Source organism: Poecilia reticulata, chromosome 7, assembly GCF_904066995.2.
Source record: "Poecilia reticulata chromosome 7, P_reticulata-male-v2, whole genome shotgun sequence".
NCBI classification, from domain to species: Eukaryota; Metazoa; Chordata; class Actinopteri; order Cyprinodontiformes; family Poeciliidae; genus Poecilia; species Poecilia reticulata.
In genome coordinates, this window is record NC_088836.1 from 32661703 (window position 1) to 32689605 (window position 27903).

The 27903-nt window shown below is 42.7% G+C and overlaps 1 protein-coding gene across 3 annotated transcripts; it reads right to left on the minus strand.

The window, feature by feature from the left end:
• Nucleotides 1-14434: 14434 nt before the first annotated feature.
• Nucleotides 14435-27745, minus strand: LOC145552333 (uncharacterized). 3 transcript variants are annotated; one of them, XM_081609527.1, is made up of 6 exons: nt 26933-27742; nt 26550-26811; nt 26096-26195; nt 19169-19232; nt 17722-17757; nt 14435-14695 (listed from the first exon to the last, which is right to left on the minus strand). In XM_081609527.1, exons 1-6 carry the CDS (start codon nt 27374-27376, stop codon nt 14690-14692), a joined length of 912 nt encoding a protein of 303 aa, XP_081465653.1. In that variant the 5' UTR covers nt 27377-27742; the 3' UTR covers nt 14435-14689. The 3 variants fall into 3 exon arrangements, with proteins under 3 accessions (XP_081465653.1, XP_081465652.1, XP_081465651.1); XM_081609526.1 differs by having other exon boundaries at nt 14435-14792; nt 26933-27739; XM_081609525.1 differs by lacking the exon at nt 14435-14695 and having other exon boundaries at nt 17137-17757; nt 26933-27745.
• Between the last annotated feature and the right edge of the window lie 158 nt (nt 27746-27903).

A 27903-nucleotide genomic window follows, 5' to 3' on the forward strand; every position in this document is an offset into this window, starting at 1 on the left:
ACCATCCGGTGTCTCAGGAGGGGAAGCAGTGCAGCACCAACACTGTTTATAGTGGGGATGGTGCGCTGCTGACCTCAACTCGGGACGTTGTGGGCGGAATACTTCGAAGACCTCCTCAATCCCACCAACATGTCTTCTGTTGAGGAAGCTGAGCCTGGGGACTCTGGGCTGGGCTCTCCAATCTCTGGGGACGAGGTCGCCGAGGTGGTCAAAAAGCTCCTCAGTGGCAGGGCCCCGGGGGTGGATGAGATCCACCCGGAGTTCCTTAAGGCTCTGGATGTTGCAGGGTTGTGTTGGCTAACGCGACTCTGCAATATCGCATGGACATCGGGGGCAGTTCCCCTGGACTGGCAGACTGGGGTGGTGGTCCCCCTGTTTAAAAAGGGGGACCGGAGGGTGTGCTCCAATTACAGGGGATCACACTCTTAAGCCTCCCTGGTAAGGTCTATTCAGGGGTCCTGGAGAGGAGGGTCCGTCGGATAGTCAAACCTCGGATTCAGGAAGAGCAGTGTGGTTCTGGTTCTGGAACACTGGACCAGCTCTACACCCTCAGCAGGGTCCTGGAGAGTTCTGGGAGTTCGCCCAACCAGTCTACATGTGTTTTGTGGACTTGGAGAAGGCGTTCGACCGTGTCCCTCGGGGGGGCCCTGTGGGGGTTTCTCCAGGAGTATGGGGTACCGGGCCCTTTGATACGGGCTGTCAGGTCCCTGTATGACCGGTGTCAGAGTCTGGTCCGTATTGCCGGCAGTAAGTCAGGCTCGTTTCCGGTGAGAGTTGGACTCCGCCAAGGCTGCCCTTTGTCACCGATTCTGTTCATTACCTTCATGGACAGAATCTCTAGACCAGCCGAGGTGTTGATCCGTTTTGGTGGCTTTAGGATCACATCTCTGCTTTTTGCGGATGATGTGGTCCTGTTGGCTTCATCGGAACGTGATCTGCAGCTCTAGCTCTGGAGCGGTTCGCAGCCGAGTGTGAAGCGGCCGGGATGAGGCTCAGTGCCTCCAAATCCGAGGCCATGGTCTTGAGCCGGAAAAGGGTAGAGTGCCTTCTCCGGGTCAGGGGGGTCGCCCTGCCTCAAGTGGAGGAGTTTAAGTATCTGGGGATCTTGTTCACGAATGAGGGAAGAAGGGAGATCGACAGGCGGATTGGGGCAGCATCTACTGTGAAGCGGGCGCTGTACCGGTCCATCGTGGTGAAGAGAGAGCTGAGCCAAAAAGCGAAGCTCTCGATTTACCGGTCGATCTACGTTCCCACCCTCATCTATGGTCATGAGCTTTGGGTCATGACCGAAAGAACGAGATCACGGGTACAAGCGGCCGAAATGAGTTTTCTTCCGCAGGGTGGCTGGGCTCTCCCTTAGAGAGAGGGTGAGAAGCTCGGTCATCCAGGAGGGACTCAGAGTAGAGCCGCTGCTCCTCCATGTCGAGAGGAGCCAGTTGAGGCTCGGGCATCTGGTCAGGATGCCTCCTGGACGCCTCCCTGGTGAGGTGTTCCGGGCACGTCCCACCGGGAAGAGGGGAAGACCCTGGACACGCTGGAGGGATTACGTCTCTCGGCTGGCCTGGGAACGCCTTGGGATTCCCCCGGAGGAGCTGGAAGAAGTGGCTGGGGAGAGGGAAGTCTGGGCCTCCCTTCTGAAGCTGCTGCCCCCGCGACCCGACCCCGGATAAGCGGAAGAAAATGGATGGATGGATGGATGGATGGTATTCCATCTGTGATCAATTAATTGTTTTATTAAATTTTATTCACTGCCACACTTAATTTTGATCAATTATAATTGTTGCTTTGTCCGTGTCTTTATGTTCCAACTGCAGAGGTCTCCCATAACAAAACAATTCACCCCCATATTAACTATAATTTAAAAAGCTGTAAGTAGTTTATTACAGAAAGTTTTATTTTTTCTATGCAGAATACGTTTTCCATAACCTATTATTAGCTATTATTGCACTGATTATGTTGGAGCTGAAATACCATCTAAGGAGTTGTTTTTGCGAAAGGATTCTCTAGTTCAAACTGACCTAACTCCTTCCTTCCAATTGTGTACAAAGTGCACAGACGGACTCGGAAGGAATGCGGTCTCGACGGACAGCATCAACAAATTGGTCTGTTTGGTAGTTCTGAGAAGGAGCAGATAAGGTCTTATGTGTCATGAGCTGGTAGGTTGTGGTGAGGAAGTGGACGCAGCTTGACCCAGGATGTAGTGAAAATAATAGTTTAATGATGATACTCCAACAACAAGGAACAGCGGGAAACGGCACGAGGAAAACTGGCAGCAACGGAGACAGACGACATCAATAGACAAGGACCCGACGAAGAACACAGACAACAGGTGAGACTAAATACACACGGGGCAATCACGGGAACGAGACACACCTGGGAGACAATCAACGGGGAAAGACGCAGAGACAGGACTAACAGGGAACAGGATCACACAGAAACTCAAAAATAAACACACAGAAACACGGATCACGACATTATGTCCTTATTTGGACTCGTATTAAAGGTCGCCCAACAAACACTGGAGAAAAACAAGCTGAGAGTCTGTTGGCAGAAACAGCACCCTTTCCCCATTGGTTGAAACCTTCCAATGGACACTCGTGGAGACTTGAGAGTATAAAGACTGTTGAATTTGAGACTTAGGAGAGATTTTTTGGTATGGAAGATTTTACGTGTTGAACTGACGAAACGTCGGGGTCACCACTTTATGGAGGAATTCAAAGGTGCTAAACTCATGAATTAAGAGACGATACACAAACTCCATTCTCTCCGGCTCACCGACAACCAGGAAGACACTTAATGCACATCTGCGGAATCACATATTACATTTTCATCATCTCATTTTCATCGTCTCAGAATCCAAAATGTCTTCTCTTCTGCTTCTGGCTTCGAGCATTTATACCGCTTTCAGTCTGCTGTTGTGTATTGGAAACCATCTGACCAATGGTGTTCTGAATCTCGCTTCTGGCTCTGTTTTACATTGAGTGTGTGTTGGAAGTTCAGAGACTTCTGGGTTTGACCTCGTGGAAGTTAAATCTGCTCCTTCAGAGGACCATTAGTCAGATTGTTAGTTCTTATCTGTCCAAACAGAGACTCTGGCTGAGTCCCTTGCCTGCCAGGAATTTCTCTTTCAAAACCTTATTTGGTGTTGAACCAGCACAACATAACACATTCCTTTTCAGTGAAACATATCTTAATGTGAATTAACACAACTTTTAACTATTAACATAATTATATTCCTCAACAGCAGCAGCAGCATAGTTGTCATAGAGATGGAGTAAAAAGTTCACTAAGGAGGAACCTGGAGGAGGTGACAAGCAGCAGAGGCGGACCAGACGCCCTGCAGGAACATCTGGACCAATCAGGTCTCTGATAGGTGAAGGAGCTGATTATTAAGGCTTTATATGCGAGAAGGAGAAACTTAAGACTTTATTCTGGATTTGACAGCGAGCTGAAGGGAAGCTAAAGTAGGAGAAATACTGATTCTAAATGTATTGATTATAATGTGAACAGCTGCTGCTCTATCCAACCTGCTGAAGGGACGGACCAGCATGAGGCGAAGCTTCCAGGTATGAACAACTTGTGATTTAATGTCAAAATATCTGGTCTCTCCTGTCAACACTCGTTTACTGCTGACATCATCATCATCCACAGGTGTTTGCTACCGAGGACAGAAATAGAAAATTATTTGAATACTTGGATCCTGTTAGTTATGTTACCAGTTAAATACAATAAATGAAAATAACTATTTCATATCAGCATGAATAAGAGGATGGACATTACAGGAGAGGAAGGCAGGTTATTGCTTCACATGTCTGATGGAAAGATCCTTCAGTTTAGTGATGATGGAAATATCTGTTGTGTTTAACTGGGAGAGAAAACCAGCAGTTTGATCCTGCAGCAGATGCAGGTAGAGCTGCTGGTTCTGCCTGAAGGTAAATGTTGATCTGATACAGAGAAACATCTGTTAATAAAACTCATGCTGGGATCACAGATGAGGAAAAAACAAGATGAGTCTTGTTACAGCAGCCATTTTGTTTGAGAGCTCAGCTGAATGACACAAAGATTTACGCTGGTTTGTTTCCAGCATTCATGTTTTCCCTCTAACGATCTGATTATTTGACTCAGGAGTGTTGAACCGTTTCCTGTTCAGTGAAATCTTTACCTCTTTTGTTCCAACCACAGAAAGTCCCTCCTGTTCTCAGCACTTCTCGTTTCTCAGCCTCCAGCTGTTGACCGACTCCAATCATCGACCGAAGATGCAGGACTGGCTGGCAAGTTTTCCTCTGAAGAAATTCAGCATCTTTGTCGTCCTGATCGTGGCTTTTGTCTACAATGTTCTGTTTGAGGGGGACGTGCCGTGCACCTGTAAAGATCATACTGATCATATTCTTAACTGCGCTTTGTATATTGTTTTACCATTTTTAATTATTTTTTTGTTGATGATATGGACCAACGACACTTGTTTTAAAACCTTTAGATTAAAATGTACCCGTAGATGTCCATGTGGAAGAAACAGTCAGGACCAGAACAATGAAAATCAAAACAATGAAAATCAAAACAATGAAAATCAAAACAATGAAAATCAAAACAATGAAAATCAAAACAATGAAAATGAAAACGATCAGGACCAGAACACCAATAACCCCGTACCATGTTGTTTTTTTTGTGAATTAATTTGTTGTCCCATTTTCAAAGCCTTTCTTGTTAGTGTGCTTTGGTTTGTGTCAGTGTTGATTGATGGAGATTGGTTTGTCTGCTGTTGGAATAACGGTTCAGTACCAACGTTTGCCTGTAAAGAAGAAAACAACCTCACAGCCAACGAAAAGGTGAACATCACATCACTGAAAAATAAATCCAGGGTAAGTTATTTATCTATCTTATTCAGCAACATGATGTTTTTAAATCTTACTTTATGAACACTAAACATCCAATAAACCAGGTCGGTCCTGGAGATCCGGCATCCTGCATGTTTTATTCTCTCCCTACTGGTTGTAACAGCCTCCTCAGTATGTTGATGTTCTCTTCAGGCCTCTAATGAGCCTCATTTGATCAGGTGTGTTAAACCAGGTAGAGACTAAAACATGCAGGATGCCTTTGGACACCCCTGCAATAAACCTTCTTTCCTTCCAGTATGTGGGCTTCGGTGGAGTCCTCGGGGTTCTTGTGTTACTAATAACATTCAAAGCATTTGATTGGAAGAAATGCTTCAACTTTAACAGAAAGAGGATCTATTACGAGATGGTTGTTGAAGAGAATGAAGAGGTTCTGGAAAATAAATTAAGAGAATGTGCAAAAGATGATCTGGATAAAAGAATCACAGAGAAAATACAGCAAGACAAATGGGAGGAATGTTTTGAGGTGGCTGAAGAGATGATTAGAAAGGGCTGCCGACCAAAAGTTATCAAAAAATCAGAGCAGCAACAGGATCGACAACGAGACCAGCAAACGGGACCGGCAAACGAGACCGGCAACGGGATCAACGACCAGACAAGAAACGGGATCAACGACGACGAGACCGGCAATGGGATCGACAACGAGACCGGCAACGGGATCGACAACGTCGAAACCGGCAACGGGATCGACAACGACGAAACCGGCAACGGGATCGACGACGACGAAACCGGCAATGAGACCGGCAACGGGATCGACAACGAGACCGGCAACGGGATCGACAACGACGAAACCGGCAACGGGATCGACGACGACGAAACCGGCAATGAGACCGGCAACGGGATCGACAACGAGACCGGCAACGGGATCGACAACGACGAAACCGGCAACGGGATCGACGACGACGAAACCGGCAATGAGACCGGCAACGGGATCGACAACGAGACCGGCAACGGGATCGACAACGTCGAAACCGGCAACGGGATCGACGACGACGAAACCGGCAATGAGACCGGCAACGGGATCGACAACGAGACCGGCAACGGGATCGACAACGACGAAACCGGCAACGGGATCGACGACGACGAAACCGGCAATGAGACCGGCAACGGGATCGACAACGAGACCGGCAACGGGATCGACAACGTCGAAACCGGCAACGGGATCGACAACGACGAAACCGGCAACGGGATCAACGACGACGAGACCGGCAACGGGATCGACAACGAGACCGGCAACGGGATCGACAACGTCGAAACCGGCAACAGGATCGACAACGACGAGACCAGCAATGAGATCAACGAGACCGGCAACGGGATCAACGACCAGACAAGAAACGGGATCAACGACGACGAGACCGGCAACGGGATCAACGACGACGAGACCGGCAATGAGACCGGCAACGAGACCGGCAACGGGATCAACGACAAGACCGGGCAGCTAGACCCATATAATTTATGCCGTTTAACTTGAACCACCATATTAAACGTGACCAACATTGTTTCCTTGTATTCCAGTCTCTGTATACAAGGGTTAGGCAATAGTCCATATTGCTGAAACAACATGGACTAAAGAATTCTTCATGTTATCAGAACCAACAGATGTTAGTTTTCAGACGTTAGCCTGCACAGATATTTTATACTCTAGTGTTCAGTCGAAAACATTTGTACCATCTGGAGATAAAGTCTGAGGTTTCCACCATTGATCACTGCTGGTATGCAAGACTTAATATGGAAAAATACATTTCCCTAATAAGAACCAGGTCATTGACCTCTAAGAAATTAAATGATTTATAATATTGTCTGAACAATTCCTGGTTTCTTGGTCAAAGTTTAGCCTGGTGACACGGCAGCACAGGGATATTCTGATATACAAAGCTGCACTGGGTCGATTTTAATCTGAATATTCCTAAACTCTGAGTTCAGTTTTATAGCTGGTGTCTTTCCTGCTATTTTCTGGACTTGGTAAAACTCCGTTCTGTTATTTTGTTCCTTGGTCCCAGAATAATATTCAAAGTTCACTAAAGTTTAAGGTTTTGGGGAGAGTTTGAAGATCTTTTAAAGATTCATTTAACTGAAATGAGAAACTGGTCATCTGAAACTCGATCATGAATCTGTTTTATTTCTTACTCTGTATTTTTTTATGCAACAGGTGGAACCACCAGGTGTTGCTCCCTCCACACCCTGAGCTCCCATAAAAGGGAAGCTGGGCTGGTGACCAAGTGTCAATCTCCTGATTGTTCGACCAGGTGTGTGTTGGCCCACGTCTTCCACTGTTTGTTGTCTGTGGGCCACATTATTATCAGTATTGATGTTCCAGTGGTAGCGTTACCCAAGCGTGTGGCTGTCTGACGCTGCACCAGATCGAGGGACATTAGAGATGGTGTGGCAAACCAGAAGTGCTGGTTTATGCAGTTATATCACTGCTTCCTGCTGTTCTCTTAGAGTTTGATGTTCTTTTTGTTAGTCCGCCCAGTTTTGGATTATTTGTCTCTCTTAGTACTTGTGAGGGCGAGCTAACAACTTTCCATTTAATTTATTTGTTTTTGTGTCTGTTTGTCTTCGGGTCGCTTCCTGGAAACACACACCCTCCATGTCACTGTTAATCTACATACCTGAGACCCAATCCTGCGTGGTGTGATCTTGAGTTTGAATGGCATGTCATCAGTTTGCAGTGAATCGAGTGCATCTTAAGTTTGCAGTGAACATTGTAGAGGTTTATGCGAGTTTGTCCGTCTGAAGTGGTGTGTAAGTTCAGGTCGAACATTATCGGATTGACAACAAATGGATAAAGTTCACAGGAAACCCTCCTATTGGTGCAACAGTAAATATTAATCAACTTTATCCTGGCTGTTTATTGCACTTTGGCTGGAAAGAGCCGTAACATTTAGAGATGGGAATCTCTGCTGAATAAAATAAAATATTTACTGTAAATATTTCTCTGAATGCCTGTCATAAAGGGGGCCAAGAGCTTGATCCAGAACATGGCAGGAGGCCCGAAATGAGTTGGTTTCCGATTCCAGCTTCCGATTCGGGAAATGCCTAAAGGGCGATTCCACCTAATTTTTCACTACCTTCCGCATCTTTAATCGACTTTAGTTTAAAACTACAACACCTAGATCAGTGGTCCCCAAAGTGGGTCCTGGAGGCATCCTGCATGTTTAATTCCCTCCCTGCTGGTAGCAACAACCGTTTCAGCAGGTCAATGTTCTCCTCAGGCCTCTAACGAGCATCATGTGATGCAGGTGAGCTAAACCAGGGAGAGACTGTAGGAGCCATTTATCCTTTCTGGTGTTTATTGCGGGCTGCACAGTGGCGCAGTTGGTAAAGCTGTTGCCTTGCAGCAAGAAGGTTCTGGGTTCAATTCCCGGTCTTTCTGCATGGAGTCTCCATGTTCTCCCTGCATGGTGGGTTTTCTCCAGGTACTCCGGTTTCCTCCCACAGTCCACAAACATGACTGTCAGGTTAATTGGCCTCTCCAAATTGTCCCTAGGTGTGAGTGTGTGTGTGTGCATGGTTGTGTGTCTGTGTTGCCCTGTGACAGACTGGTGACCTGTCCAGGTGACCTGTCCAGGTGACCCCGCCTCTCGCCCAGAACGTGAGCTGGAGAGGCAGCAGCACCTCCTGACCCACTGAGGGACAAGGGTGTTAGAAAATGGATGGATGAATGTTTATCGCCACCAGGGGGCGTATTTAATTTTGAGTTTTGAGTGTCTGATGGGGGGATGGGTTATTTAAGGCCAACCATTATTCTGTTCAGGTGTTGTTAATAGGTAGAGGCAAAGTTTTCTACTGTGCTTGGTTTGGATGTATGTCGAATTTGTGTGGATCTAAATGGAAATGGTGGGACTATGGACATTGTTCTGACAATAAATGACTTTATTTTATGTCTAATGGAAGATCGGCATTTTGAATCTTAATTGAGCGCACGTAAAACCAACGCCTTTCAACAACAACCACCAGTAGCCGAAAATATAGGATTTTAGCAGCTACAGAGACTAAAACACGCAGGATGCCTCGAGGACCGAGTTCGGGCATCCCTGACTCTTCAAACCTGCACTGCATTATTCTGCTCTAATAGCCGAATGTTTACAACCATGTTTGTGGTGAAACTTTTATCTGATTTGTGAAAGTTCAATAAAGGTTGATTTAGCCCTTTTTTGCATCTGGATCATACTGTAACTGCTCCAGTTCCTAAAATACAACTCATAGACTCTTCAAACTTAAATTATTTTCAACTAATAGCAGAATTTTTAAAACAATTTTTGGTATTCGTGAAACCTTTTTCTGAGAGTCACTACCAGGTGGAGCAGAAGCGGCGCTCCGTCTGTGAAATATTACTACCTGTAGCGTAGCAGCGGTTCAACAGCGAGAGCAGAACCAGCGTCTTACATCGCAGCTCAAGACTTAAATCATTTAAGCGGGTTATTTGTTTAGCTTTCTGACCGTCATGCTAATCCAGGTGAGTGTTTGTAGCTGTGCTGCTTTACCTGCTATCTGATCCTCCATGTCTTTTTTACTGCAGTGAGCCTCCATGTAGCCAAACTCCGTCAAGTATGGCATTGTTTTTATGTCGTATTAGCTTCGTTGTGTTGATGCATTTTGACCTGCTTCAATTTTCCACTGCAAGATGCAAACTTCCCCATTCACTCAGTGCGTCTGCTAGCTGGTTTACTCTCCAGCTAGCAGACTGGAGGCTGGTTATTTTATACAGTCAGAGAACGGTGAATTGACAATGAGTAATAACGGCTATCTAACACTTAAAAGCTGTTGTTGTTAGCCTTACCTTTAATTATATCCTTAAGATAATGAGTGTCCGTGAATATTTCAGTCAGGTTTCCCGAAGCAAAATCACACCGGAAGTAAAGAAACAACTCTTCAAGTAAAACGGTCTGTAGAAAAACTTTCGGTTCAAAAGTTAAATGAGTTGTAGTCCAATATGTAGTCCACTGGGACCTACCTCTTCCGTTTTGTTAATGTTGTAGTGTTTTCTTTTAAATGTCTTATTGGCTCTAGTGAACTTTGTTCCATAGTTAACTGATAGGAAAGTGGGTAATGAGAGATGGGGAAGACATGCAGCAAAGGTCGCCAGGCCAGGCCGGGAATCGAACTGGTGACGGCTGCGTCGAAGACCAAGGCCTCCATATGTGGGTTGTGCTTAATCCCTGCACCACCACAGCACACCCAATGTTGTAGTGTTTTCGTAATTTGTAATTGTGCTTCGTTAATGTTGTGCTTTGCACCTCAGGGCCACTGTACTATGGACACATGTCAGTTGTTGCACACAGTTGCACTGAGAAGTCCTGTGTCAACTCAGCTCTTGTTTTCAGTCTTTAGTTTTCAGTTTCTACCTTTATTTACCTGCAGCTAAGTTTTCTGCTGTGCCGCCTTAACTGGACTGTCTGAGCTGTTCTAAAATAAATCATCATCTTCATCTGCGCTCATTCTCACCACCACAAACCACATCATGACAGACAGGATTTATTTCATTTAACTCTGGAATAATAAAAACTCTGTAGGGAAACTAACACTCATGTTGTTGAATTACACTAAACAAGTGTTGAATTTACACTGTATTTTAACATACAACACTTAGACTGGAAATCTAACACTTTTGAATTTGCTGTGTAGAAAATGAGAAAAAACAGTTTGCAGCCTCTGCTTGGTACTCATGTCTCTACAGGTTTCCTGAAAAGAACATTGTAAGTGAAGCTTGTAAATGCAGAGATAAAAATGTCCTAGAAAAACCAGCCTGGAGGCCTTTATTGTTGGTGGAAAAAAACACAGAGCAAAACAGTACAACTCAATGTTTTACTTAGAAGTGATTTGCACACAGCATGCCCAGTATTGCCCAGGACATTATCTATCCTCCACATTTGAAGACAGCAGCCCTGGTGCAGTTTTTTCACGTATGCCACACATTCCTTAAAAATCAGGAGATCTCTACTGGTGTGAACATGTGCAGTATCCATTCCTCCTGTTTGTTGTAAGGTTGTGATCTACAGATGTTTGAAGAGGACAGAGGCTGATTTATAACCCTTTGCTGATGAAGATAAGATCAGCTTCACATGTAAGTATCAGCCGATCACGATCCCCCAAAATGAAGGAAATCGGCTCCCAGAAATCGACTGGTTGATGAATCAGTTGGTCAATAAATGTGTCCTATTATACATGTTTATAATGTAAACAGCCAGAGATGCAGTGAGTTTATAGCAGGTGTGAGAATCTGATGATCGGACGGCTGGCTGCAGCCGGTCCACAGAACCAGAGGGCCCAAAACCAGGTGTGGCTTAGAGTAGGTAGATTATAATGTCTGAACTATTCCTGGTTTATTGTTAAAGTTTAGCCTGGAATGCTCTGCTGTACAAAGCTGCACTGGGTAACCTGATCATTTTCTGAACTTGGTTAAACTCTGTAGTATTTTGTTTCTTGGTCCCAGAATAATCTTCAATGTTCACTAAAGTTTAATTCTTTGGGAAAAGCTTGAAGATCTTTTAAATATTTATGTAACTGAAGAGTGAAACTGGTTATACTTATGAGTTATGTTGCTTTTTACTCAATATCTGCTGTATAAATATAGTTTAAATAAAAACATAATTCAATATCAAATGTCAATGTCCATCAGGTTTTAGTTTTCAGAACTTGTAATAATTTGTTTGTATAAAAAGCTGAAAGTTTAACTGTTCTACACTTAATGCAAAGATTGATTTAAAATAAACTGCTGATTTTAAATAATAAATATTCTGTGGATTATTAGATTCTGCATAAAACATCTTCAGAACAAGAACCTCCTTCTGCTCTTGGTCTCTATAACCGTTTAAGGAGAAACCTGCTGTGATTGGTCAGCTTCAACAGTCCCACATTGTTACGGTTCATCGCACGTTTTTAAAATGTTCTTGGCCGACGGCTTGGGTAAGGTGCATTGCATCACTTCCTGTTGTTGCTCCAGGTGTGGATGGAGTCATGAGACCTTATGAGGGTTTGGGTCATGTGATTCCTGGAGCTGTCAGTAGTTCACCAGACCTCAGAGGTTCACAGCAGAGCAGAGATGTTACTTCATCTTAACCCACCTAACAGACTTTATGAACTTCAATAGGACAATTCAATTTATTAATCCTATATAATTAAATCAATCAATCAAATTTTATTTGTATAGCACATTTCAGCAGCAAGGCATTTCAAAGTGCTTTACATAATTAAAATAAAAACAGAAATAATCAGTGAGAAAGAGAGATTTAAAAAAAAAAACATTACATCATTAAAACGTCGAAAAGAAAGAAGAAGAAATTAAAAACATTAAAGACATAAAAACATGGAAGACATCAAAACCCGCACTCCAACCCTAATTTAGCCATAAGCAACTCTAACCAGGTGGGTTTTAAGTTGAGATTTAAAGGCACCCAGTGTTTCAGCTAAATTCAGAGAGGAAGAGCTTTGATAACCGGATGTTTGCATTAGCTCAGTGTTTCCCCCCCCTGGTCCTCAGCCCCCCTGCTCTGCATGTTCTAGATGAGCCTCTGCTCCAGAACAGCTGATTCAAATGACTGCATGCAGAAGGGAAACACCTAAAACATGCAGGACGGGGGGTTGAGGACCAGGGGGGGGAACCACTGCACTGATATTTAAATATTTAAACATTTATCAATTAGATGATGTGCTTAATTAATGCATGACAGAGTAACAGTGTGAAAATGACCTGCAGGGTCTTTGTTTCTGAGAACAACATGACTGCCAGCCTGAGTTGAAACAGGATGTGGTTAAATGCTGATCATCTGCACTGCAGCCTTTGCAGCTCTGTGAGAATAATGGTGAACATTAGTATCATCAGCATATAAATCAGAGTTTAACTTTATCTAATTCAATATATTATGATCTTCTAACTCAATTCATTAAGTTTATCTATCTTAATTGACTACATTTTTATAACTCAATTCATTAAGTGTGTTTAACAACCAGTTTAAGTCACTCAATTGTACAGAAAGTCAACTCAAACTATCAAGTTGTTCCGAAAATACACTTTTTAGAGTGCATTTGAAACGATTGTGTTTGTATCCCAAGTTTGATGTAATGACTGAAGCTTCTCCAGTGATGCCTCCTGTATCATCCTGTGGCTCAGAGCACAACAAACACAAGGAGCCCTTAATCTGTCGCAGGTTCGATTCCAGCCTGGTGACCTTCCCTGCATGTCTTCTCTCGCTTTCATTAGCCACTTTCCTGCCCAACTCTCCTCAAGTAAAGCCTGTAAAACAGGAGATCCTTCTTTATTTGAAGTAAACTAAACGATTTGAGTCAGACTGACTTAAATTTGTCAAGTTAAACTTAATGAATTCAGTTTTAAAAACTTAATATATTGACTTGTATGAACTTAATAAATTAAGTTGGATTGAACTCAATTTGCTAAGTTAACTTGAGTTGGTTAAACTTAATAAATTATGTTGGATAAACTTAATTGAATTACCAATTGAAACAATTCAATTAAGATGGTTCAACTCTTAATTTTGGTCTTAATTTTGTGCAAAGGCTACAGATTCATACATTTCATAATGTTGTGAACTAATGTAATATTTATTGTTGGTTAATTTTATTTTTATCATGTAAAGCATTTTGAACTGCCTTCCTGCTTTTCTTCAGGATGAATTTCATTTCAGGAGCTGATCTCATTTTATCCCTTCAAAGTTTTTATAAATGCAGATTTCCTGACATGGAAAACATTTGAGTAATTATCCAGAATCAAACTGGTCTGGGATTTAATTTGGATCAAAACCATCAAATATGAACTGAAATTTGAACTGAACCTGTTTCTTTCTGCAGCTGATGGGAAAAACTAAATGCTGTAAAATTTCTATCACCTTAAACAAATTAGTGATGTTTTTACATTTTTGTCCCATTTCAAAGTTTCATTTCGTCAAACAGATTCATATCAACGATAAACCGAAAAATTCAATTATGATTTTGTTTATTCAGAGAAATAAAATGAAACAAATCATCAAAAAAGAGTTTACATTTATTTACAGATAACAAAACTGAGGTAATACTTGATTATGACATTTGAAATAAATCTAATTGTTAATCATTTAATATATTAGATATTTATTCCAACATTACCAATCCTGCATAAATGAAATTAGTTTTTGTACAAATTGCACTTTACATGTCGACTTCTTGTTCAGGTTACCTGATTAAGTAAAAGATAATGACATAATCAATTACAGGAGGTTTAATCATTAGAAGGCAACTGGAACTATCTTTACCAACCAGTGTTGATATTATTCATTTTAAATATTTACATGTAATTTTGCAACAGAAACAAATTTAGTTTTGTAAATATAATATGTATTTTTATGTATTAAACTTCTCAGTTATTGATCGGATCAGATGTCTCCTCCATGTTTTTGATGATCCACAAACATTAAAATTAAATTCTGCTGGAAAAGCAAATATTCAGAACTGATGTTGGTCTAGAACAGGGCTGGGCAGTCCTGGTCCTGGTTCTGGTCCTGGTCCTGGTTCTGGTCCTGGTTCTGGTTCTGGTCCTGGTCCTGGTTCTGGTCCTGGTTTAGTCCTGGTCCTGGTTTAGTCCTGGTCCTGGAGGTCCAGAGTCCTGCAGCTCTTAGTGTCTCCCTGGTCCAACACACCTGGATCCAGTAACTGAATCTCCTCCTCGGTGCCGTCAGGTTCTGCTAACGACGTCATGATTGACTCAGGTGTGTTGAAGTGGAGACACACCTAACAGCTGCAGGAGTCCAGGCCTCCAGGCCTGGAGTTTCCCTCCTCTGGTTTAGACAATCAGTATCATGGCACTAATACTGAATAAAAAACATACAAAATAAACTTTGGGTTTAATAAGGAAATACCAGAATTTCTTCTTTGAATTCAAGTTCTTTCGTTCAAAAGACGTGTTCTCTGTAAAACATAGAAAACAAACATTGTTTTGTGAAAATGCACAGGAAACGCAACATAAGCTTCAGGGTTTCCCCCAATGCATTATACTTTATACCCCTCTAAGTGTTGCTTGTTTTTGGTTTGATAAAAACAACATAGATGTATATTTTTAGTAAGCCGACTACAAGCATCTTTGCTGCACTAACATTTTACTGGCTGGGCAGAATCGTCCCTGAAAGATGAGTTTATGGCTGAACTGATCAGGGAATGGAGCTGGAGCGCACCGATCAGAACCGTGCTGTAGCGGCTGGATCTCTGACGTTTACCTCAGCACGGATTGCACACGCCTTCTTTCATTTAAACTGGACACTGTTTGGATATTTATGTCAACCTCCTGTGAGGAATTATGGTTCTTTGGAGAATTCATCATGAAGGCATGAATCAAGCTGCATTTGCTCTGCTTAGCTCAATGTGAAGCGCATCCCAGGGTTTCCCCAGAAAACCTGCTCAGCCCGGCGGTCGGGTCGCCGAGGCGATCCACCAGGGTTTGTATCAAAAGATGTTAAGAAGACAGGAAATGTGAAAATATTACTGGAAGAAATATTTACAGGAAAACATCTGAAACGCTACTTAAACCATCAACTAGTCTTAAAAATAACAAATTAAAAAATACAACTAAAATGAATATTACTTATTTGCACTTGTGTTTCATCCAAATGACGTCAGCGGCTCCACCAGGCCGTCATGTTCTGTGTTTCCTGTGTTTCTGGGTCCTGAGTCGCTGTGCTGTCCTCCCTTGATTGTTCCCAGGTGTCTCTTGTTTCTGTGATTTTTTTTTTTCTGCTTTTCAGCAGATGGAAGCATGAAGTGCTCCAAAACCTCCTGATAGCTGCTGCATTGATTTGCCCTTGATAAAACCCAGTGGACCAACACCAGCAGCTCCCCAGACCATCACTGACTGTGGGTACTGGACACTGGACTTCTGGCCTTCTGGCATTTCCTTCTCCAGACTCCAGACTCTGGCACCTTGATTTCCAAATGACATTTGCTTTCATCCTAAAAAAGTACTTTGGACCACTGAGCAACAGTCCAGTGCTGCTTCTCTGTAGCCCAGGTCAGACGCTTCTGCCGCTGTTTCTGGTTCAACAGTGGCTTGACCTTTGACCTGGGGAATGCAGCACCTGTAGCCCATTTCCTGCACGGTGGCTCTGGATGTTTCTACTCCAGACTCAGTCCACTGCTTCCCCCAAGGTCTGGAATCGGCCCTTTTCCACCATCTTCCTCAGGGTCTGGTCACCTCGTCTCATTGTGCAGCTTTTTCCTTCCCACTGAGGAGCCTTGATGCTCTGCAAACAGCCTATTGGTTCAGAAATGTCTTTCTGTGTCTCACCTCTTGCTTGAGGGCATCAATGATGGCCTTCTGGACAGCAGTCAGGTCAGCAGTCTGACCCATGATGGCGGTTTTGAGTAATGAACCAAGATGGGAGTTTTTAAAAGCCTCAGGAATCTTTTGCAGGTGTTTAGAGTTACTTTGTTGATTCAGATGATTAACTGATTAATCATCTGAATCATTAATGATTAATGATTAGCTGCTCGTTCAGAGAACCTTTTCATGATATGCTCATTGTTTGGGTTTTCATGAGCTGTTTGCCAACATCACAGTATTAAAACAATAAAAGACCTGAAATATTTCAGTTGGCGAGCAATGAATCTAAAATATGACAGTTTAGTTTTTATCATTACATTATGGAAAATGACATTTATCACAATATGGTAATATTGTGATAAAATAGCATGTATTGCTATATTATCACATGTGCAGACATGAAACATTTGTTTATTGAGATGCTTAATGCTTTGGAAATCAAAGTAGTTTCTGTGATTCTTATTAAAACTCAACAGACAGAAATGTTGGAGCTGCTAAAGCTACATTAGCATCATTAAATTAAATCTCCTGTTTGTTGCTCAGTGCAGCAGGTTTAACTCATCCTGCAGGGCCGGTCCAAGGCTGATGGGCTCTGGGGCAGAACCTGACTGAGGGGCCCCATCAGCAGCTCTAACAGCTTCTGTGTTGGATTTAATCTGGGAGACGAGGAGGAGATTAAATGGCCAACATAAAAACCATCAGTTATAATCCAGTTTACTCATTTATATTTGTGAACAAACAGCTCAAACTCAAAAATTAAACTCACAGTATCAGATTGTTGCTATGGTAACAAAACAGTCTAACTATGAATATTGTTCTTTGAACTTTTAAAAAGTAAACTTGCCAGATCCTTAAAATCTTACATTTAAATGTTAAACAATTTAAAGTATTTTAATCTATATATGCTGAAACCATCAAGTCAAATTCAGCAGCATTAATAAATGTTACAGCGGCTCCATAAGGTCTGTGGGCCTTATGGAGCCGCTTAGTTCATTTATGCCTTGGGCCGGCTCTAAATGTGATCAGCATCATGTTTTTAGATCCACTGAGAGATGATTTTGTGATTTGTTGTTTTTTAGACACTATATTTGAGGGTTCAAATATTGTTAATATTTTCCAGTAACATAATTACTCAGTAATATTTTACATGTCATGTCAACACAACATCTTTCTATACAAAATACCACCAGGCTTAGCAAGTTTTCTGGTGGAAACCCTGAACTTCCATTGTTTGTTGCCATAATTAAGCTAAAGTTACAGCATAGCATAAAATCAAAACAAGCAGTAATTATGGAGACTGACAGCAAGTCTGCAGCCAAACTGAAGCTGTTTGGAGTTTTCAGTGACTTAAATCATGGGCCATTCAATGAATTCGATCAGCTTTCAATCAATGGCTAATATTACCCTGGACTGAGCAGGAAAACAGCCGAACAGAACTGGACCGGATCTGCTAAAGGAAAATGAACCTGGCCGGGTGGACCGGGACAGAACCGGTAGTAGGAAAACAGTGATGAATGGAGTTACCTCATCTGGAGGATCTTCAGGTCTAAGTGATCCCATCTACAAAAGAATAAAACATCTTTATCAGAGATGATTCTCCATCATTTTATTAATCTGTCTAAAGCAGCTAACAGCCATTTATGATTAAATATAAACTACAACACCATTTGAAGTAGGAACATTGTAAAAAACAGAATATGATGATTTGCAAATACCTTTCATCCTATATTCAGTTGGATAGACTACAAAGACAAATTATGAAATGTCCAAACATTAAACTTTATGGTGGTTTTGTAAATATTTACTCATTTGGGTTTTGATGTCTGAAACACATCCCAGAAAAGTTGGATCAGAGAAAAAAAACATTGGGAAAGTTGAGGAATGTTCAGAAACATTTGTTTGGAAAATTCAACAGGTTACAGGGAACAGGTTTGTGATTTGATATCTAATGTTAGAATCCTAATGTTGGGCTCAGCGGTTCAGACGGATGGAGCGAGTTTCACCACTCTGAACAACCGAGCAAATAAATCGTCAGACTGTTTAAAGGGCCAGTAGCATCTGTTTCCCAGAGACATGGTTCCATTCTACAGCACAATCCAGTAACTCTTACCTTGAGTTTTTATAAAAATGCTCAATATGCCAAATATAACGAAATAAATTTAATTCCTGATTTAACACCTTAAAACTGGGTCTCTGTCTCTTTAAGAAGATCCGGCTGTTTCTGAAGCTCCGCCTCCAGGAAGTCATCCAACATGGCTCCTCCATTAACCCTTTAATGTTTTTATCAGCGCTGCTCTGAGCAGCAGCTCAGCTGCTGTTTGCTGATTGCTGCTGGTCTGAACACCATCCATCCATTTTCTAACACCCTTGTCCCTCAGTGGGTCAGGTGCTGCTGCTGCCTCTCCAGCTAACGTTCCGGGCGAGAGGCGGGGTCACCTGGACAGGTCACCAGTCTGTCGCAGGGCAACACAGAGACACACAACCATGTGTGACCGGTGGATTTCTGCGTTGTGTGTGTTGTGTGGTGATCAAACAAACCACAAGACATCAAGTCTGGATTTGGTGGTGTGTGTGCAGTTACACATGCACACACACACTCACACCTAGGGGCAATTTAGAGAAACCAATCAACCTGACAGTCATGTTTTTGGACTGTGGGAGGAAACTGGAGTACCTGGAGAAAACCCACCATATACAGGGAGAACATGGAGACTCCATGCAGAAAGACCGGGAATCGAACCCAGAACCTTCTTGCTGCAAGGCAGCAGCTCTACCCACTGCACCACTGTGCAGCCCCCTGGTCTGAATACTGGCCCTTTAAATCATAATACAGTAAATTTATGAGTTGAACCCAATTTACTATTGCATGTTTCTCTTTGCACAGTTGTTTAAGATCCCAAAATGTTCAATATGAGGAAATACTAGTTTAGAAACTCAATGAATAACATGAGCAATCAAAGCACAGGTTTACCTCTACAGGACAACCGTCTTCAGAAGTTCTGCCACCGAAGTGTCGTCGTCTGTTACTCTTCTTCCTTCAAAATGAAAACAGTCAGCTGAACTCTGTTGTTCTATTTCATCCCTACTGACCGCCAGAGGCGGTGCTTAGAGCACTGAATGATCACTCTTGCGCATGCGCAGGTCGAGTATCTTCTACCAACATGGTCACATGTGACAGAGGTCTTGTGAGAAATTCTGCCCCCCTGTGTCCGGAGCGCGCATTGCATTGCGGATCTGACCATTTTCACGGCGCTTCTGATCGATTTCTCGGTAAAAACTACTCATATAATCATGTCACTGTTGTAACTTTCAGTTTAATCGGCAGCTATCAAAATAAAAATACATACATAAATAAACGAGGTCTTGTGTGGAGGTCTTTTTACGCTGTTTTGTGTTATTTTAAACGCGAAGTGAATCGATCTTTTTTTCAGCTTTTGTCTCGTAAGCCTGACAAATAAAAGTCAAACAAACACAGGTTTACAACACGTTGTGTGCATTTATAATTTTTCATTTCTGATAAAGGAGAGAAGCTGACCGACAGCAGGGCACAAAAATAAACACTTCCTGAAAAGATCAGAGTTTTTGGTAAATCCCGTTCTAATGTAAAATATGACATTACTGGATTAAGGAAATGTCTAGTATGGTATCACACATAATATTTTTTGAGAATTTGGAAACAGGTGCCTTTTATTTACCAAAGTTATTGGAGAAGAGGAGAGAATGGATATTTCAGCTGCCTGAAATAAGGTGTTTGCCCTCTATAAAATGGAAACAAATTAATTTACCTGCAAGTCTTTTGCTGTGTTCATTCCCCTTATGATAAATAAGAAATCCTGTGATTTTTTAACATTTGCTCTTTTTTTGACAAGTTAGGATGGGGGAACAAAATATCTTAGCTCTTTCAGCCGCCTGAAATAATCTGTTCCCCCTACATAAAATGGACATGTACAGTAAATTAATTTCTTTACCTAAAGTTTGAATCATTAAATGAAGCCGTTTATTTCAGTTTGCAGAAAAAAAACTCCTAGCAAAAGAGTTTGTGGTGGATTTTCCTGTTTCCACTGCGGCGCCTGCAGCATGAGGTTGGACATCGCTGTGAGACTTATTCTTAACAGTGGTGATTGAAATTGTTTGTCTATAACTTAATAATTTCATTTCCTGTAGTTATTAAAAGTAGATGCGGTTTACGGTCAAAAAAACCCCAACATCCTGCATATGTACATTATTAAAAAAAATTTTAAATGTGACACTTCAAATCTGGACTAGATTATTCTCCTCTTCAAGAAGACTGTTTATTACCATGTTTGCGATTTGTGAAACCTTTTTTCTGATTTGTGAAACTTCACTTAACAGACCACTGCAGAAGATCTTTCCTTCCTTGAGCCATCACCATTTGCAATAACTCTTAATTAATGAGTTACACCACATTTAATTTCCCTTTGGGATTAATAAAGTGCTTTTAAATTAGAATTGAATTTGAAAAAGACTGCATGGAACAAGGGTGAATGGTAAACTCATCTTTATTGAAGTCTGACAAATCACATAAAGGTTTCACAAATCCCAAACATGGATTAAAATATTCTGCTATTAGTTGAGAATAATTTAGCTTTGAAGAGTCTAGGTTGGAGTTCTGGAGTTGGAGCAGCTCTCATGTGACACAGATCCACTTCTCTGGCTGCAATGCGCGCTCCGGACACAGGGGGGCAGAATTTCACACCAGACCTGTACGTCTACATAGTCACGTGACGACAGTCCCTTTTCATCTTCTCGCACGCAGGTTGAACAGGTGGAAACGCCCGTTTCTCTGCTTGTTGCTGGTAGCCTCAAGACTACGGTCGGAGCTGCGAGGATCATCTCGCCCTCCAGAGGCTGCGGAAGGTCCTCTTTGATGAAACTTTTGTTCTTTGATTGATGAGTGTCTTTTCTTTTTAATCGGTGGCAGCGCATTCGCTACCCGTGTCGGGTTGGCTTATTGCTGGAGGTACGGTGTTTTTGCCGATTCCGACCAGCTTGTTTTGTTTGTTTAGCCGTATCAGTTTGGGTTTGTTGGTATATTGTGTGGCAGCCGCGTTCGGATTGCTTTTAGTCTGTTATATTGCAACCGTTTTCGGGCTGGCTTTTTGCTTGAGCTTTGCCTCTTTGAGTACTGCAACCGTGCTGGGTTTGTATTTTTTCTGTAGCTACGGTGGTCATAGTGCTCCTTGCAGCTTTATGCTCACCCTTGTGACGTCTTTTCCTCCACCGGGCTCCATGGTCTATTCGCTCGTCAACTTAAGTGTCAAGAGTTGTGATTTCAGCTCAACCTGACTTGGTCCTGAGATGCTGGACGTGCCGGGCTGCAGAGCCTGTTTGGCACCTCTCCAGTTGGAGGATGGGCATGATCTGTGTCCCTCTTGTTTGGGGCCAGGTCACCTAAGGGAGGCGTTGACTGATACAGCCTGTCCTAATTGTTCTGTTCTGCCCTTGTCCCTGCATACTGCTGTCTGACTGACTTTGAAGGTGCCAGCCAGCCTGTGAAGCGTATGGCTCCTGAGTCTATAGGGCCTCAGTGGAAGAGGACCAAGAAGAGCTCCAGGGACTCAAAGGGCCTATCTAGGCAGGTGGCCCATCTCACTTCTGAGTTGGAGCAGATGAAGGCGCTGGACTCGAGCAGTCTTAGGGACTTGAGTCCCTCGAGTCCCTAAGACTCGAGTCAGACCAGGCTCAGTCAGACGCCCTGGTCTGACTGAGCCACGCCCAGTCAGACCAGGGCGTGGCTCTGGTCTGACTGGAGACCTGGACCCAGGGCAGAGCATGGGTTCAGGACTCTCTGCTTTAGAAGATGATGCTATATCCCTGACAGCGTCTGGTACTGACTTTCAAGAGCAGTTTGAATCTGGCTCATATGTGTCGACAGCCAGTTTGTGTATCTCTTCCTCCTCTCAGTTGGTAGAGGACGATTCAATAGTGGGCTCTTTGAGAACTGCTCTTGCTCGGTTACAGCTGGATGCTCCACAGAGCCAGCCTGATGCTTCCAGTGCTTTCTTTCAACATCCTACTACTAGGTCGTCCTTTATGGTTCCCCCATTTGCCGACTATGTGAAGTAGGTTCATGCCTGTTGGGCAGACACTAGGGCCTTTTCATGGCCAACCTCTGATGGCAGGGCCCTGGCGGCCATGCAGGATGCACCCAGGTTTGGCTTGGGCCATATGCCTTCTGTTGAACCTGCCTCATTGTGGTGACAGATGAGTCTTTGAGAGCTAATGCAAGGTGTCCTCACCCTCAGTGTCGTGTGACTGATGATCTGCTCTGTAGAGCTTATGACTCTGGGTCTCGATTGGGGCAACTTGATAACTCATTGATACATTTATTACTGGGTCTCTGAGCCTCTTTGGAGGGCTTGGCATTTGATGCTCCTACTCAAGGGTTGGTGGAAGCTTCTCTTCATGCATTTGCTATTTTGTCAAGAAAAATTGTCCATGTCCTGTCCACCCTTGTCCAGGTATGCTGCCATGTTTGACTGGCAGTCTCCCCTGACTGAAGCCTGTAGAAAGATGAGTCTTCTCGTGGTTCCTGAGGAGTTTGACTCCACTGCACTTGCGGCCTTGGAGCGGTTGGCTACAAGATAGATGTCTTGCTGGCCAAGAGCTATATTGCCTGTCGACCCCCTGCAGAATCCTAGCGATTTTCACTCAAAGTATGTTTTAGTCCCAAAAAGACTGGTGGACTCCGCCCAGTTTTGGACTTGAGAGTGCGTTTTTGAAGATTATCCCTTTCCACATGTTGAGCGGTCAGTAGGGATAAAATGGAACAACAGTTACGACTGTAACTACGGTTCTATGAATCCTGGATGACTGCCAGAGCGCTCGGTCCCTTGTGTTGAGATGTGAGACATTTTCTACCTGTTGATCATTGTTATCTCGTCTCCCCAGGTCCGTTAATGTCGTGTGTAAAAGACAACAGTCACTGTTCTACTTCACATCCATCCATCCATTTTCTTTCACCCTTGTCCCTCAGTGAGGTCAGGAGGGTTGCTTCTGCCTCTCCAGCTGGCGTGCCAGGCGAGAGGCGGGTTCACCCTGGACAGGTCACCTGTCTGTCGCAGGGCAACATAGAGACACACAACCATGCACACACACACTCACACCTAGGGGTAATTTAGATAGACCAATTAATCTGACAGTCATGTTTTTGGACTGTGGGAGGAAACCAGAGTACCTGGAGAAAACCCACCATGCATGGAGACTCCATGCAGAAAGACCAGGAATCAAACCCAGAACCTTCTTGCTGCAAGACAACAGCTCTACCCACTGCTCCACTGTGCAGCCTGTTCTACTTCAGAATCATCCAGAATTTTATTCAAACTATCAAGTGCATAAAATCACCTCGACAGCTTGACATGGTCATCAGACCAAAGCCACAAAGAAGCAATTAATTACCTTAGAAGAAGACGTGCCTTCGGAGACCACTGTGTGTGGCAGTTAAGACAGTCCCATCCCAGTGATCTGACCAGCTGTTTTAGCTCAGTTACTTTTATATCAAGGCATGTTCTTTACTGTCTGATGCGTTCTAACGTACAGTTTAGATTTGGTCTCAAACAGCCCGTAATGACGTGTTGCTGTTTGCACACCAGAGACCATGCAGGTGTTACCAAGGCCAAGGGATGAATTCATCGCTGTCTAAGCCATCCTCCCTGTGCACTTTCCCAGGGCACGAACAATAGATGTGTTTATTTCATACAGAAATATTTTACTCATGATTGCGGGACCAAAGTTTCAGCTATCCATGTGTTTCATCCCTTCAAACTGCTTCAAACTAGTTGCTGAACTGCACAGACCTCTCCTGACCCCTGCTGACCTCTCCTCAGACCCAGGGCATCAAACAGCAGATTCTGAGTATAAAAATTAGTACCTATTTCATATAAATATCCTCAAACTCTCATAAAACAGACATGAGCAGTTTCAATACCAAAACATCTGTTACGCTCAATATTCTCTGACTAGTTTTCAGCTCTTTTGGTTATAATGAACTAAAACCTTTTCAAATATATATATGACTTATACACTCTTAAGAGTCTGATCTACTATGAAAAACTACTAATTAGACTAATTTTAATGAAATCGTGCTCATTATATCGAAGAAAAATGTTCTACTGATTAAGTTATACATTTATTAAACCATGAGTCCAAAACTAACCTAAACTGAGGCCGACTCAAAACAATCAGGATCAGTCTAATATTTCAACATGCGCTAAAGTTAAAGCTAGCAATAAAACTAGCATAATTAAATTAATATTTCTAACACTTTCGCGAGAAGGGTTAGGGTCAACAGACTCACCGGTGTCACAGGTGACCATGATGGTATTAGATACTCGACCTGTGCATAGAGTGATCATTCAGTGCTTTAAGCACTGCTTCTGATGGGATTCATAGAGCCATATTTACAGTCATTCTAGGGCGGTCTATAAAAACATGTTAATCCAGTGTAACTTACAAAAGGCAGAACACACAGAAAAAGGTAAATAATCACAAGTTATGCATCCTGATTGAAAGCTGCTGGACTGGCAGAGAATCCAAATGTTATGTTCTCCCTGTTACACGTCACTTGAGGAAAGACGGGAGGATTGTTTGCTTCTCAGTTGTCTGTCAGTTATTTCACTGTTGTGAAATATTAATGAGGTTCTCATTTCCATATCCAGTGTTTGCTTTCACATTCACTTTGAGAAGATAAATAGTTGTTTCCATAACTGCTGTTTAATGGAGACGTTTGTCACACTCCTCACTGGAGAAAGAAAGTATCTTTTACTGGCTTAGGTTGTAAGTTCAAACATGAAATAAAAATCCCACAATCCTTAAATTGTGATGGTGGAGTATAAAGTAACAAAAAATTAAAACTAAGGCAAGAGAAGCTGCTGCTCCTTCACAGAACCTGTTTCAGCTGCTTAATTACGCTGATCAAGCAGCTGAAACACTCCAGACTTCTAGCCTGACTTTAGAGTTCAGACTTAAATCTGATCAAAAATCAGCAGAGCGGATATAAAAGGTCAGGGTGATGATTTGGAGTAAAAATTTGCACCCTTGTTAGATATTTCAGAAAAAGTTTACACATATGTATGCACACAGTCATCTCATGAAGATAAAATTCTCAGTTTGGTTTATGTGCCGTGGGCAGTTGGTAGAGCTGTTGCCTTGCAGCAAGAAGGCTCTGGGTTCGATTCCCGGTCTTTCTGCATGGAGTCTCCATGTTCTCCCTGTGCATGGTGGGTTTTCTCCAGGTACTCCGGTTTCCTCCCACAGTCCAAAAACATGACTGTCAGGTTAATTGGCCTCTCCAAATCGCCCCTAGGTGAGTGTGTGTGTGTGCATGGTTGTGTGTCTCTGTGTTGCCCTGCGACAGACTGGTGACCTGTCCAGGTGACCCCGCCTCTCGCCCTGAACGTTAGCTGGAGAGGCAGCAGCACCTCCTGACCCACTGAGGGACAAGGGTGTTAGAAAATGGATGGATGGATGATTTATGTGGCGCTCTTTGTAAACATGCGGGCCTAAAAAGATACTTGTGAGTTGCGTGTAGAGCAATCAGCTGTAACCCGGGACGTTTTTCAGTGGATTTAACTAGAGCAGCCTCCAGCCCTGGTGTGAGGTTTAGTGTCCTGCAGGTTTTAAATGCATCCCTGCTCCTAGACAGGAATCAAATGAATGGCTTGTTACTATTCCTTTGCCAAACTTGACTACGTGCTGAAGTGGTAATTTGGTCATTTCATACAGGTGTGTTAAAACAGGAATGCATTTAAAACGTATTGGGGTTTGAAGACTAAAGTTTGAGAAGATTGTCTTTTCATTATTTGCTGACATCTCAGGTACCAGCATGAAATGGAATCAAGTTGGGATTAAATCTCCTACTGGCTGTAACAATCTGTACCTCACATCCTTCAGATCCCCTGGTCCTGATGAAGAGCCTGGTGCTGTCAGACATTCTTGACTTTGTTGAACACCTTGATCAGGATTTTCATTTTGTTCTTCTGTGTGGAAAGATAAACAGCAAACAAGTAAGTGTCTGGTTGTGAACAGAATATGTTAGTTAATTCTGTATTCTGCCATGTTGTCTTCCATGTGGTCTTTGGTTTGTTTTTTTGTTTTGTTTTTATTTATTTTCTAAAAATTGTTTTAGTTGTGTGGATACTAAATAAACCTAAAATGCAATTATGTTTTTTGCAGCACAACATGTACAAACTTCATATTAAACTAGGCAGTAAACAGCTTCTACATTTACTAAGTTATTCACAATCAAACTGAAAACTCTTCAGCAGCAGCAGTTAAAAATCATTGAACCATTGTTTTCAATCTTCTTGGAGTATAAAGTTTTATTATTTTACCTTGCAGGCATGACGGTCCCTGTTCAATAAGGTCTTCTCCAACATTATGGGATGTGTTCCACTCTCCAGCTTCTATTTTCATTTGTATTTTTTTAGTTGCTACTTCTTTTATCTTTTCTCTTAAAACTGCTTCCTGAACCGTTTCCACTTCTTCCACAGTCAGTTCGCTGAACAGATTTTCACCATAGTGATCACTCTTTTCACACAGGGAGAGAATAACTTCCAGAAAAAGGATTCCAATCAGCAGGATAAAACCCCAGAACTGAGAAAAAACAACAATCAGTTATTAGCCTGGTGCTACGATGGTCAACCAGAACACAAGTTCATTACTACTAAGTCTGAAGAGTTTCTCCAGTTTAGGAGTAAAGTAGACAAACACTCACCCATGATGCATTTTTCTCATCAGTGATGATCAGTTTCTCTTCATATGTGATTTTACGTTTGTCTTTGCATTCCAGTTTAGTTCCATTAAAATCAGCCGAACAGCAAACGTACCAGTTGCCATCGATTAACACAGACACAGTCCACAGCAGACCAACAAGTGAAGCTTTGAGAACAATGATCAGTAACTTGCATTTGAAATTACGGCTCTGTTTGGGCCATCTGCAGAAGTGTCTGCAGATTCTCTGGAAGGTTTCGTCTGTTCCTAGTAATGCAATCATGCAGGCCAGAGCTGGCAAAAGCAGGAAGGAACCACAGTCACGGTGAGTGTTTTTGCAGGTGCACTGCATGTTTCTGCCGAACAGAACATTGTAGGTGAAGCTTGAAACCACAAAGACGACGATGCTTAAATATTTCGGAGGAAAACCAGAAAGTAAGTCGTTCATTGTTGGTGGAAAAAAGGACGTAGAGAAAAATAAAAGTAAAAAGACTCGACCTCCTCAGAGTTTTGTTGAAGGAATTAGTTTCCACAGAACCTGCAGAGCTCTGAAAGGACGTTAAAAGTGTAGCTTTCAGGTATGAAAGTAGGAGGTCTCTACTTGTCAACACAGGTAAAGTTTCCACAGAGCTGCAAGCAGCTGCTGGTTCTGCCTGAAGGTAAATGTTGATCTGATACAAAGAAACATCTGCTAGTAAAACTCATGCTGGGATCACAGATAAGGAAAAAACAAGATGAGTCTTGTTACAGCAGCCATTTTGTCTGAGAGCTCAGCTGACTGACACAAAGATTTATGCTGGTTTGTTTCCAGCATTCATGTTTTCCCTCTAACGATCTGATTATTTGACTCAGGAGTGTTGAACCGTTTCCTGTCCAGTGAAATCTTTACCTCTTTAGTCCCTCCTGTTCTCAGCACTTCTCGTTTCTCAGCCTCCAGCTGTTGACCGACTCCAATCATTGACCGAAGATGAAGGA